Below are 14,324 nucleotides of genomic sequence, written 5' to 3'. Positions count from 1 at the left end.
GCGGCAATGTGCCTCCACCGGTAGTCGATTAGTTATCGCAAATAACGCTCGCATTGCATTTGGTGCAATGCGAGAGGTATTTATGCAGTCTTGTAGACGCTAATATGCGTTTGACGCCGACCGCACTGTTTGGCGCAATCCGTGAACTATTCCTACAGTCTTGCAGGCGCCAATATGAGTTTGATATCGACCGCACCGTGTTCGGCGCGATTATTCGAAATCGCGTTTAAGGTAGTAACGGCATGGAATAATGGGGCTTAAAAGGCCTATGTTGTGTTCCGACGCCGCCTGGGTACGCGACGCAACCTGAGCCGGCAATAACAACCACATTTTTCCTCCCATTTCTTACATACAGACTTAAGACTGTCGATCGTAGCGGTGGGCATGGTTGGAGGTGCTTCTTAAAAAGTTACTTAAAATACTACGTTATTGTGCAAAAATGTTCAAAATTTTAAGAGTAAAAAAATTAAAAAAGACTGTTCGTGCAAGTTAACGCACTGAAAAAAAATAAAAATAAAAAATAAAGCAGGCAGGTAAAAATTTGTAGAGCACAGTTTTAACAAATTTGAGGCGGCCAATTTGATTGCTTCTACAAGTACTGATGAACAAAGCTGAGCTAGAAATTCGGTTTTTTGTGCCTGACGTTTCAGCGGAGCGAGGCTTCTTTGCCTGTAGTTTAATATACAGGGTTATCCAAAAGTCACTGACCACCCCTCTAACTTTTTTCCAAATTGAGATAGAAGTTTGAAACAGTAGCAACTTTTTGGTCTTCCCAAAATTTTGGGGGGCGGCCCCCCTTAAGGGGGGCGGGGGCTAACTTTTTTATTTCAAATGGCAACCCCCCCTTTTGTGATACCTCATTCGAAAGATAATAAAAAAAGAAAATTTTTGGCGCAAACCGCAGGTCAAAATGTTCATTTTTGACAAAATGGCGGCCGGTCAAAGTTCAAAATGGCGGAAATTTGGCATCTCCGTTGTTTATTGACGGATTGGTGTGAAACTCGGAATTCTAGGGTTTTTCGAGACGAGAAAAACGATTCTGGCATTGGTTTTCCAGAATAACGAGTCCTTTTCAAAATGGCGGCCTGAAGCGAGAAGTGGATATTTAGGCTGCATATCGTTGGATTTGCATGAGACTTGGTATCTGGGGGTATTTCGGCACGAGAAAAACGAATCCTTCATTTGATATCTGAAATTTTGACAAATTCCAAAATGGCGGCGGAAAAATGAGAAATCCGAATTTCGTGGTCCCGAAAACCCCCCACTCCCCCTTTGGGAGGTAAAGGGGGGGTCACGATGCTAAAAGTCACGGTTCCCGACCAAATTGCGGATGGATCGCATCAGAATTGAAAAGCACGGAAAATTTCACGTGGAATTGACCCCTAAAAATCCAAAATCGGACCATCCAAGGCCCAAAAATTACCCCCTAAAGAGGGCGACAGTACCCCCCTCCATATTTTCTCTTTGGTCTCAAAATTGACGTAGATTCTCCAGAAAAAGACAATTTCCCGGGTAATCGACCTCGAGAAATCCAAATTTCATGGTCCCGAAGCTCCTCTAGCTCCCCTTGGGAGGTAAACGGGGGGCCCAATTTTAAAAATCGGGGCTCCTTTCCGAATCACAAATTGATTGCATCCAAATTGAGGAGCAGAACACATTTACATCTTAAGTGACTCCTAAGAGTTCTCATAGACCCCCTGAACGGCAGAAAGTAACCCCCCAAGGAGGGGGGCTTCGCCCCCGGCAAGAATTTCTCAAGATTCCTCTTTGGTCGCAAAATTGACGTCGATTCTCCAGAAAAAGACGGTCTCCCATGTAATCGACCCCGAGGAGCTCAGAGAACATGAAATTTAGAGTCCTCGGGGTCGATTACATGGGAGACCGTCTTTTTCTGGAGAATCGACGTCAATTTTGCGACCAAAGAGGAATCCTGAGAAATTTTTGGCGGGGGCGAGGCCCCCTTCCTCAGGGGGTTACTTTCTGCCGTTCAGGGGGGTCAATCAGAACTCTTAGGAGTCACTTAAGATGTAAATGTGTTCTGCTCCTCAATTTGGATGCAATCAATTTGTGATTCGGAAAGTGGCCCCGATTTTTAAAATTGCCCCCCCCCCCCCGTTTACTCCCCGAGGGGTGCTAGAAGAGCTTCGGGACCATGAAATTTGGATTTCTCGAGGTCGATTACCTGGGAAACCGTCTTTTTCTGGAGAATTTACGTCAATTTTGAGACCTAAGAGAAATTATGGAGGGAAGGTACTGGCCCCCTTTTTAGGGGGTCATTTTTGGGCCTTGGGTGGTCCGATTTTGGATTTTTAGGGGTCGATTCCACATGAAATTTTTCGTGCTTTTCAATTCTGATGCGATCTATCCGCAATTTGGTCGGGAACCGTGACTTTTAGCATCGTGACCCCCCCCCCCTTTACCACCCTTGGGGGGGGGGGGGGGTTCGGGACCACGAAATTCGGATTCCTTGGGGTCAATTCCCTATTCAACCCCGCGGTCTCCGACTTCGTACGACCTATACCAACCGAGAAAAATGCCTGGTACGGGTGGTCTGAAACACCCTGTGTTTGAATTCAACAGATCAAAATACAAAGGAATCGATGTATCACATACCGGAGAAATTTTTAAAATGAATTTTGAATACACTTCGCTCCGGCAAAGCTTTTATAATACACAATTTTAGGCTCGGAAAACTCGGTTTTACCAGAAATCTGAAATGTGATAGAAAGAAACCGAGGTCATTTCCGAATTTAGCAGCTCAAAATACATAAGTAACATTCTACCATGAGTCCAGGAAAATTTATAAAAATAAATTGTATGCACGACAAATATATATCGAATTTGCTCATTTTCCCGGGGAAAAGTTGCTTTCCCGGAAAACTAAGAGGTGAACGGGAAAAATTAAGGTCATTTCCGGACTCATCAGTTAAAAAGACATCGGCTTAATTGAATCTCGTAGCTACGAAAAATTTTACCTCCATTCTAGCAGGGGATAACAGTCGGAAAAACACCAAAAATGCCCAAAAATGGTCATTTTTCCGAGTAAAATCGGCTTTTCCGGAAAATTAGAGGGTGATGGAAGACACCAATGGATGGGGTGACGGGGGTCGTATTTGGATTCAGCGCCTTAAATTGCGTAAAGATTACCTATTGTCGTCAAGAAGATATTTTTTTTTACTTTGGTTTGTTGTACAGTATAATAAGGCATATAACGAAAGATGGACATTGGCGGTTTTCGCATGATTCGGACCACGACCCCCCCTGAAAACCTAAGGAACAAACATTTTCACTACATAAATGAGTGTGTCTGACCTCCGAGAGTATTTTAACCCAAAAATCTCAAAATTGAAGAAAATGGACATTAGTGGTTTTCGCACGAGCCGATTCAAATATAACCGCTGTCGCTGCGGCTCCTTCAGGTCCTCAATTCGGACCGTACCTTCCATTTCGTTCCGGACCCAACTCAGACTATGGGGAAGAAAAAAAAGGCGTTTTGGAACCCACCTCGGTATCATCTGTTTGCAAAATCGAGCAGAACGGTGATGGTGACTCCCTGACCAATTCCGTTACCTTGCTCCTTGCCTCGTAGTCAGCGATTGTTTGTACATCATGACAGCAACCATCACATTTGAACACCGCACTCTATACCATCACATTCGAACACCGCACTCCGACTGATTCCGCAACCTAGCTGAACCTCGTGCTCCGAGTTGCCTCGTAAGTTTCTCCTTCAGTCTGCTCCACAGCAATTGTTCATACATCATGACGGCAATAAACACAACCGAATCAAATCGCGCACTACTTTCAACGGTTTTAGTTTTAGCAGGCTTCTTAATCGAGCAGTGTTCCTTCCTCTGTTTTATTGCTCTGATTCAGTCCTTTGTTTCCCTCTGTTTCATTTAAAGTGTACACAACGTGCAACAGCTCAGCCGCAAAACGCCGAGTTTGAGATTGTCGTAATTTTACAGCGCAGAGACATACGGTAACGTTTGGTTAGTGTGCAATTCAACTCTAGTAGGTAAAATATTGTTTGTTCTATGCGTGGGAAGTTTGGATTTATGCATCGAAACACGTTTATAATTTGGTTGGGACTTACTTTCAGTAATTTTCGTTGTAAAAACCGTGTTATACGTGAAATTTCAATGAGGAAGCTTATGACTGGACGTTTCCAAAAAACATCCGACCTGATTATCTAGGAGGACCAAAAAAGTGTATATATTTATTAAGGTATGCTTACAGCATAAAGAGGGTACTTTTCACTTTGATTTAGTTATTTTGTTCAAACCCCCCCCCCCCCCCCCAATCGTTGTTTCGAGTGGATACGTGTGGTTTCTCGAATTGGTCACTTGATTTTGGAGTTTCCGCAGAATATAATCACTCATCCTTATTTCATTTTTTGACGAACCTCTCTAAAATCAATTACCTATCTTATGCATTTTATTGCGAGAGGAGACTAAATTACTAAAAATGTCTAGTCTTGGCGTGAAGTTTGAGGTACATTTTTTTTTTTCGATTCTTATTGGTTCAAATCTCTGCGGGCCAGAGAGAGATTGGACTAATGAGAGTCGGGTACCTATGAACATCTTGTCATTTTTTTGGTCGCTCTTATGTCGAAGCGGGCCTAAGAGAGCCCGAATCGCCCTCTGGGGGTTGGACCTCGCGGCGGCCAGGGGGCATAGTCCCCTAGTAAATTATACCGTGTAAATCAGCCATTCATCTAACTATGGCTTAGCCCTCTGGCCGCTACGCAGCCCAACCCCCGGGGCGCTGCCGGCTCTGCGCGGTCAGCGAGAGCGAATAATTTTAATTGAACAAAAAAAAAAGATGTACCAAACAATATTCTTAATGACTTTCTCCTTACTCTGAATTGTGATTCCTTCTTTGGAATTCGACTTTTGGACCGTCTCACTCTCCTTCCTCACCCCGTCCATCGGACGTCTTAAAAATGATATTATCAGAATAAAAAGGATATGATCTTTATTATTGGCAAACTCGTAATTGACTGACACAATAAATTGGACGCAGAATTTTTACCTGGAGGATATTTTCTCTTGCTATGATTGGGACCATCGAAAATCGATTTGTGGAATATCGCAAGAATGACGCAAACACTAAATCTCGAATTTACGTATAGAATAATTATTCCACTCCGCCCGGCCGGGTCGTAAGCCTCTGTCGCGTCGTTGACTTGCGCCGCCCGCTACTTGTGGAACCGTAGCTTTAAGTAACGGGGAGTTCAGTACGTGGGAGCTTGATGGCTGGATGAATGACGCTTGGGAACTCACGATCGGAGCGAGGCACATACACACATTCCACTTTCCCTAAATGACTCTTGGATCGGTTCCAGGACTTTTCGTCCACAGTTATACAGGATGGTCCCAAAGTCCTTCCCACCCCATCTATTTTTTTTCTAATTGAGGTAAAGATTTTAAACCTGGTTGACCTCCCGAGGTCAAAAGGAGCTAGTTTTCGTGCCCTAACAATTTCATGGGAGGGCAACAAACCCCAACTTTTTTTTTTTTTTTTTTTTTTTTCAAGCAGGAAGACCTCTCATGTGTCACCTCTGTCGAAAAAACTTAAGAAACACACATTTTTGCGCAGTTCAAAGTAATTATCTCAAACTGTTGCAAAATGAGGTCGATCAGAGGTAAAAATGGTCGAAAATTGGTACCTCGGTGTTTTGCCAAAGTATTTGGCCGAAACTCGATTCCCGAGATGTTTTGGAACCAAAAAGGTGAAATTAACGTTAGATTTCTAAAAAAAAACACGTTTTTAAAAATGGTGACCAGTTTTGATTCAAAATGATAAAATATTGTGCAGAGAAAAAAAATCTGACGTCAGATTTTTTTGACGCCAGACAACCCAAAATTGTGTCAAATTCGTTTTTATCGTACTTGTATATCCCCTCCCCCTCAAATTACGGAGTTTAGCCAACTTCACCGGCAAAAAAACCGAGGTACCAATTTTCGGCTTTTGAACTTAAACCGGCCACAATTATGAAACGGTTTGAGATAATGACTTCGGGTTTGCACGAATTTTGTTTTTCTTGTGAACAGGGTATCGCAAGAGGGGTCCTTTTATTAAAGAAGTTAGAAAAGAGAGAAGAAAGTTAGCCCCTCCCCCTCCCCCGGGAAGCCTCTCCTAAAAATTTATGGTGGTCAAAAAGAAGCTCCCGTTATTTACCTAGGAACGTCCACTGAGCCTTTGAAACATTTATCTCGATTAGAAATAAAGTTAGAGGGGGTTGAGGGGTCATTAGGATAACTTCGTATGTCTACTGAACGTAGTCTAACTTCGGCATGATTAAGTATGTCCAAGAAAGTCGGTTCATTTCTATGTACATAGGCTATACCGACATTTTCGTATCAGTTCACCGTATGAGTCAACAAAAGAAGTCTTAGCAAGTTATGCGGTATGTGAGGTTAGGTATAAGTACCACCAGCTTTCCCAATCGTTTTTAAGAAGACGAATTACCAACGGGAGCATTTTTTTAATGCGTATTTAAAATAAGGTCTGCGTTTTTCGTCGATACCGTACCTACATTTAAATAAAACGTCACTTGTCGGTACTGTACCTTAAGGTTTCATAATTGTGGCCGGTTTAAGTTCAAAAGAGCCGAAAATTGGTACCTCGGTTTTTTGCCGGTGAAGTTGGCTAAACTCCGTAATTTGAGGGGGAGGGGATATTTAGGTACGATAAAAACGAATTTGACACAATTTTGGGTTGTCTGACGTCAAAAAAATCTGACGTCAGATTTTTTTTCTCTACGCAATTTTTAATCATTTTGAATCATAACTGGTCACCATTTTTAAAAACGTGTCGTCAATTTCACCTTTTTGGTTCCAAAACATCTCGGGAATCGAGTTTCGGCCAAATACTTTGGCAAAACACCGAGGTACCAATTTTCGACCATTTTTACCTCTGATCGACCTCATTTTGCAACAGTTTGAGATAATTACTTTGAGTTTACGCAAAAATGTGTCTTTTTTAAGTTTTTTCGAAAGAGGTGACACAAGAGAGGTCTTCCCGCTTGAAAAAAAAAAGAAAAAAAGTTGGGGTCTGTTGCCCTCCCATGAAATTGTTAGGGCACGAAAACTAGCTCCTTTTGACCTCGGGAGGTCAACCAAGTTTAAAATCTTTACCTCAATTAGGAAAAAAATAGATGAGGAGGGAACGACTTTTTTTTAAAATGATAGTCCTAATCTGGAAAAATTTCAGGAAGTTGTTGATCACGTTAAGCGTTTCAAGAAAACCGTAAATTTAAAGCTAATCCGTGCATAGGTCGTCTAGATTTTTTTAGGGGGGGGGGGGCGGCTCCCCTAAACGTATCTACCATTTTGAAAAGACGAAAGAAAGTGACCTGGACTTTTCGCCTCCCTCTCCCCTCTCACTACCTTCAGCTTGTGAAAGGTATAGATTTTAATTCTTTTAAAACGAGTTACATCGGTCAGGCAGATAAATGTAGGGCTATGCGGTTAACACCTGACAATGCAACTGTAGATTTTACATACTATCACGCGAAGAGGAATGTTCGAAAATACTTCGTTGAATTTAGCAACTGTCGTTGAAAAATAGTTTTTGCCGGCTTTTGAGGTCCAAAACCTTAGCGTGACGCATCCTCTGTGCGTCCTTACTACGAGTCACCGAAGATTTACTTTAGAGACATCAGTATGGAGTCATGAACTTGAACGAAAGTACGTGATACTCGTCATTGGGCATTGGGAACACACAAAGAGTGAGATTTAGGACGAAGAATGGCACGTGCTAACAACGTGGCGTGCGACGCAAGCGGCCCAGCCCGGTTCGGTACTAAAAGTGACCTAAAACACTCTTCGGTGTCGAAAATACACTCACCTCGTAGCCGGATGCGTCTTACCTTGCACTGCTGTGCTTGAAAAAATCAGAAATCTTATTTTTTAAAGCGAAAGAAAACCGAGGAAAACTTAGGTTAGAATTATCACATTGGTGATGTTCTAAATGAGCTCCGAATTTAAGCTATTCAGAGTCTTTATACTACCTACACTGTTTATAACCAGTTATACATAAATATAATAATAAACAAATTGTCACTTCGTTACTAAATTGTATCATTTCATATTCCAAAATTAGGGGGTGCGCCCGCTGACCGCTACGAGGTCCAACCTCCACAGGACGCTTCGGGGCCCCGGCAGGTTAATCTAATTGTAAGTAGCGAGCTAATCTAGAGACTGTTTCCGATCGATAGCCATAAAAATCACACAAATAGGTGCGGTAGATCTTCAGACTGAGCTATGAAAAAATTGAACGTTTAAATAAAATAATTGGAAAATTCACAGTTATATCGCGTAAATATAAAAAACTAAAAAAAAAATGAGTCATACTTCCAAAATCTAAACAGAACGGACTCATCTAAGCACCTGTTGATATTCGCAAAAGTCATGGAAATCAGCCCAGTAGAACGAATTGTGCCAAGAAATGACAATTCAAGGGATCAAACAGAGCTCACATTATTGATACCACTATTGTTAGTCTGTTGTGACCCTATTAGTAGGTACCTAATGAATTTTTATGCAGCGGCGCCGCCAATATGGTAATTATCAAAACAAGCGCCAAAGATTTACCTCAATTATTTTTTAAACGTTAACCGCCTGTACATCCTCCGTCGTAGTCTAAATCATCTGACTTGGACAACTTATGAAGTTTTCAATACTGTGCGAAATTCACACTTTAAAGTGGAGACTTGAAAACTGTTCTGATACTCCGGTAGGGTTCTGAAGAGTCCGATGATATACTTATGAGGTCTTTGCAGACCTGTATTTTATTTTACTTTATTTTTCTCTCTTTAAAAAAACCTGATATTCCAAGTTAACCTGCCTTGGATTTTAGTGAACTTGTTCCTTTTTTATGTAATATCGGTTCAGGATTTACGAAAGTTTTACTTGGAAAACTAAGTATTTTAATTTTTTAAAAAAAGTATTACAACAATCGAAGATGAAAAAAAAAATTAAACTGTAACATCTATTTATTAAACAGCCAAAGTACACTATTCCGGGTTTTCCATTCTTCGAAGTAGAAAAGTAGTACAAATGGCAAAACTTTAAAAGTTTTAAATTCAAAGTGGATAAACCTCGAATTTTTCTAGGTGAAACTTAGTTACTAATTGGTAATGCTGGAAAAGGGAGCAAAAAATATTAGTTGCTAATAGGTAACATGACATGTTCCAAGATAAATGTTATTTCGGAATTTTAAAAGGTTTTCATCCGTGGAAAGCTATGAACGGATGAACAGAAACTTCAAAGAAGCACTGTCATCCATGCCGATTGTTCAGTAGAAGTTTGCACTGGCAGGAACAATTATAAACACATTTTCAATGAAAGGGGAAGAAATTAAACAAAAAGAATAGGATTTACCGACAAAAAAAATGTTTGTCCTCGTTCATTCCATGCCTTAAACCTAGAGCTGGTGAGATCTGAACGTAAAAACAAACAAACATTGATAAAAATGAACAGGTCTACCACAAACGGCAGACGAAAAAATCCCCAATTGTTCCAATTAAGAAAGCTGTTCCGAGTTACATGATGGTAATTGATATCACTGATCTCACGATGAAAAATCTGCGTGTACTGAATGAAAAATCTGCGTGTAGTTAATCTTCCCTCCTTACCAAGGGCACTAACTTTCCTTCTTCAAAGTTTTGGATCTCCATGGCCCTTACGCAGTGCGCGTGAACTTTCCGAAAGCAAAAAAATGGAAAATTGGGTCCTTTAAAAGTACTTTATGCATTCACTGCCGTGACACGAAAAAAAACCAAGAGCCGCCCAAGAATCCAGTGCAATTTTTTTGCCCTACTTACATTGTTGGCTTGCTTTCTACAATTTCGAACCTCCGCTCCCATCGCACGGTGGTGAAAGAAAATTTCGCATACAAAAAATGTAAAATTAAGGTAGGAAACACAATTTACTTATAGTTGAGCACACGAAGCTTATTGATGTCTTTAAGACTTATTTTTCTCATTAAAATATAAACGATGATTGAAACTTACACATAAACATCCCAAGTGACATTGGTTGTTGCTGAAGTAATGCGACCGAGCCGACTCTGATTGAACGAGAATTGAACGGAATAATTTACAATTATTGCCCAAAAATTAAGACCAGAATTTAGAAAATAAATTTCGATAAAAAGCTCCTACAGTGTAGTTGTATAAATTAACGTGCGGTTAGTACATCACCATGCACGCATCTCTGGCAACTAACATATTTCGTAATTCCATTCTTCAAATGACGATGTATGAGGTACGAGGAGAAGTATTCTCGAAAACTTTGAGAGAGTTAGCTTGCTCATCCCTGCCGAAAATGATAAGTAGAAAAAGGTAACTAATTCTGCTGATATTAATTTGATCGTCAATACTGTTATCAATTAAATTTCTCCTCATACGAGGAAAAATCCGTACACCTGATGATCTCTCAATTCCAATCTTTTTTGATCCATGCTTACGATTAAAGATCCAACTACCTAAGTGATAAAAGTAGAGATCCTGCCGATATTACGACAGTGTGGTACTGACATTTACGAAACTTATCACATCAAAAATACATAATTCTGGATCCAAAAATAGATTACTTTTGAATTGTACATAATATGAAGATGACTCCCTGATCAGATACAGTACCTTAGGTAAGCGAAAAAGAAAAAACAGTTGTAGGCACTGACATGAGTGGATGCCCTCTCCTTACATATCTATGGAATACTTTGGTTTCGTGATCTCAATTTTTACTGATGTAAGTATTTCGGCCTGCTCACCTTTTTTTAGCAGGAGTATGCAATCTGGTGCCGCGTGGAGAAAAATGAGCGAGTAAAAACTTCACATTCGGTTATACGGACGAAATAGCGAGTGCAGTAGGCGCTTTTCGGTTCAAGTAGGTACTGAGCTCTCAGATAAGATAACCGACAGCTTCATTTGGTACAGCTATGAAGGTTCAGTTGTACGAACCGAAAGTTTCAGTTTACCAAACGGGAAAACTTCGGTCGACATATAAAGAGTTTATATAGAGTAAGTAAAGTTTTGCGGTTCGTAAAACTGAACCACCGGTTCTCCGAACTGGAATTCAGTTCGGTTTTCTGAGGCGACAGACTCGTTTGACTACGCATTAAAAAATAAAAACGTCGAGTGAGACCCCATTCGTTCGACGTTCCGCAAGATCACTTAAAATTTTGGGATTAAAAACTTGAGTCACAGACGAAGAAACCACTAAGAAGGCGAAAATACGTCGACTATAAGGATATATACATCTCTACACCTATAGGTCGAGTATATTCGTCTATTGGTTTTTCTTCATCTCCGTCCTGTTATTTAGAGCGATCTCGCGAGTAGAACGCGGCGATAAATGTTACATGTTTTTACTGTGTAGGAACTCAATCTTTAGAACCAAAAAACGCCTACTTACCTACTGATTGTTCGGTTCGCAGAGTCGATGTTTTTTTCACATGCTAGTTGGGAATTAATTAATTAATGGTAATAGTAACTAGAGGATCCTGCAGTGGTAGGACGGAAGCCATCCGTGGTGGGATGATGGTACTGGATGTCTGGCCCACTGAACGGCGGAAGCGCATGCCTTTCCCAGTCACCGCCGCCGGCGTGAACCGATTGACCATACTGAGCGTGCTCGAATCCGAGCCCGGGCCCTCCTCCACCGCTGTGGATGTGGATGTGAACACTCTTGGCTGGCGCAGCAGCGACTGTGTGGGCGCCGTAGCTCCAACCGTACTTGAGCTTGTGGATCGTGCTCGTGAGTGTGAGGAAGAGCAGGACGACGCCGATGGTGAGTCCCTTGAGGGTGAACACTGTGAGACCGACCAAGAGGGTTGTGATCACGCCCATCTTGTACATGATCGGCAGTAAGGCAAATACAATTCGTCGACGCATTCCGAATCTACCAAACGTCCTCGTGTCTGTAACAGAACCGCATGCATAGTTAGACAGTTCAAGTTCATAGTCATGACAGACAAATTGTAAAAATCCGTGTAGGTATCTAGGGTATGACGCGCCGTTTGGGCAGGAACTCTGACCGCGGAGCATCAGAGTGCATCGTTCGCATCGGTTTCACCGGTGCAACACATCGGTGCCACCAGCCTTCCCCGGCTTTTGATTGGCTCGCAATTTTCCTCAATTTTCTTTAGTTTGAAAGAAAATTTCTCGTGGAAACCTCTCTGAAGTGCTTCTCAAAGCGACTACAAAGCTATTGATATATTACACCTACCATGTTTCTGTTTTTTTACTTTCAATTTGAATCAAGTCTCAAAAAAAAGCTGTACCTAACCTAACCTCAACCGTGGGTGTTCATTTTCATTGCAAAGAGAAAACATTGCAAATAGCCACCAGCAGTTCTCGATCTGAAATTTGACAAATTTTCAATTTAAAATCATCTTTTGTGACCTAAAATGGTTTTTTGTCGTTCAATCAGTGTCGTCTTAATACCTTTTCACTTCAGTTTCTAAAGTTTATGGCGTTTCTTCATTGTTCCTTTCGCTCCTAATGGTTGAAGCTGAAGCCAAGTAGCTCGTCGGTCTGATCTGCTTTTTTTCCTCGAAGAGGATTTAATTGTGCCTCTCCTTCAAGTCTCAGCTTTAGCAGTGTTACTTTTTCATCATAAACAATTACTTTGGTAATAATCAAAAGTTTACATTTCAGTTCTGTATCTACAAGTGTCTGCATCAGGAATCGTTCTCCGAGAGCAGCATCTCATGACTGCAGCATACAGATGGAAATTAAGCTTGTTTCCTGGTTTTACTTAAACAACTTGTGCTCTAAATTTATCGTTGAAGTGACAAATGGTGTGTATTACTGTACCTGAAAGCCTAGCGTAGAAACTTTGAGCACCTGTCTCAGTGTGAGCGGTCCTTTGTTGCGGTCAAAGCTGCTCATTGATGACAGTTTCTCAAAGGGAAAGTCTTCGATGGATCAAGAAAAATCGTCTCCCTGAAATAGTAGTTAACACCCTTTCTTCATGACAATCTCAAAATTTAGTCCTCGCCCTAAGTTTGGGACCATTTCTCAGTTTTATCCTTGGTGTTGCGGTGTCATCAGAAGTGCACAATTTCTGTAGGATCAGTTCATGGTATGATTTGGAATATTTTAATTACCACTTATCTCGGTATGTGACACTACAGACTTCCTGTCATACTTTATTTTCTAAATGGGAAACCACTTGACGGAAGGTTTTAAAAACTGCCGTGATTTTTCTTCTCTTTACGAAGAAAATCCTGCAGGAACTTCAAGGAATGATGTCGATTTGTACTCTTTTATTAAAAGAATATAGGAGCTGAGATTTTTAAACACTGTAAGAAGTTTCAACCATCTGCTCTGCAAAGATAATTTGAATTCAAATCATCCTATGAATAGAATACCATGCATTCGGAAGGGGTGAGCACTTGAGGTTTCATTTGCCTGGGGAGGCGCCTTTCAAATTCACTGCCAAAGGGACTCTAGCAATATCTGGCAAATGGAAGGTACTGTCCTAGTCCAAAAAATGTAAAGAAAGCCTAACCACCCCCTGGGCTCGGTGTAGTTGCTGGATTTTTCCCCCTATTTCTGGATTATTATTTGAGGATGCCTACTGGATCTTAACTTTCACAGAAGACGGAGTTAATGCTGAAACAGGAAAATTTAAGTTGGAAAGTCTGAGAAGTGGATCCGTACCTCAAGAGTCTGAAGCTTCACCTTTATTCCAGCCCAAAGAGATGGTTATAGAAACATTCAAATTTTCAAAAGATGTTGACCTAGGGCAGCAGAGAAGGAACAAGCAAGGTCAAAGGTTCAACCCGATACAGGGAGAAATGGCATTGATTATTGCTCTGTTTAGAAAAAAAAAAGTTTAAAAACTTGCTTTGGATGTTTTTCACCCCTCTCAGGGAAAAAGAACAGATATAAATTCAGGTATCAAAGAAAAACAGTGACAATAATGGGCGGCGCTTCGTTCGAGGAAATTTTGAGTGACATTTAGTGCTCACAGCATTCATAAAAGCGCTCATAATGACATTTTTGAAGGTTTATCCAAACGTGAAAGACCATTAAAATCTTCTTGACATGACTTGGAAATAATTTCAATGAAATTTCAATGCACATTTCAAAGATTTAGGAAACCTGTGATGATGATTGATTTTAAATGATTATGAGCTTTGAGTTAGACTAAGAACAACACAAGACACACCTGAGCAGCCTGATTGTTGAAATTTTTTGTTTGTCGGGACGGCATGGATGACATAGGTTAAAAAACCGAGCGAGATTAGTCGGCTATGTCTTATCCCTGCTTTGTCGTGCCTTTGTCAGGTGGAATGGACAACAT

The 14,324-nt window shown here is 41.0% G+C and overlaps 1 protein-coding gene across 1 annotated transcript; it reads right to left on the bottom strand.

The window, feature by feature from the left end:
- Positions 1-8,983: 8,983 nt before the first annotated feature.
- Positions 8,984-11,956, bottom strand: LOC140225963 (uncharacterized). Its single transcript, XM_072306006.1, has one exon. It carries the CDS (start codon positions 11,903-11,905, stop codon positions 11,489-11,491), a length of 417 nt encoding a protein of 138 aa, XP_072162107.1. The 5' UTR covers positions 11,906-11,956; the 3' UTR covers positions 8,984-11,488.
- Positions 11,957-14,324: the final 2,368 nt, after the last annotated feature.

The sequence above is a fragment of the Bemisia tabaci genome, unplaced genomic scaffold (assembly GCF_918797505.1).
Source record: "Bemisia tabaci unplaced genomic scaffold, PGI_BMITA_v3".
NCBI lineage: Eukaryota > Metazoa > Arthropoda > Insecta > Hemiptera > Aleyrodidae > Bemisia > Bemisia tabaci.
Note: the sequence above shows the minus strand (reverse complement) of the source record. Positions and strands in the feature narration are given on the sequence as shown.

What these genes read in the sequence shown, in the direction of transcription:
- LOC140225963 (XM_072306006.1), bottom strand. Translation starts at nt 11,905, where the DNA reads ATGCGTCGACGAATTGTATTTGCCTTACTGCCGATCATGTACAAGATG.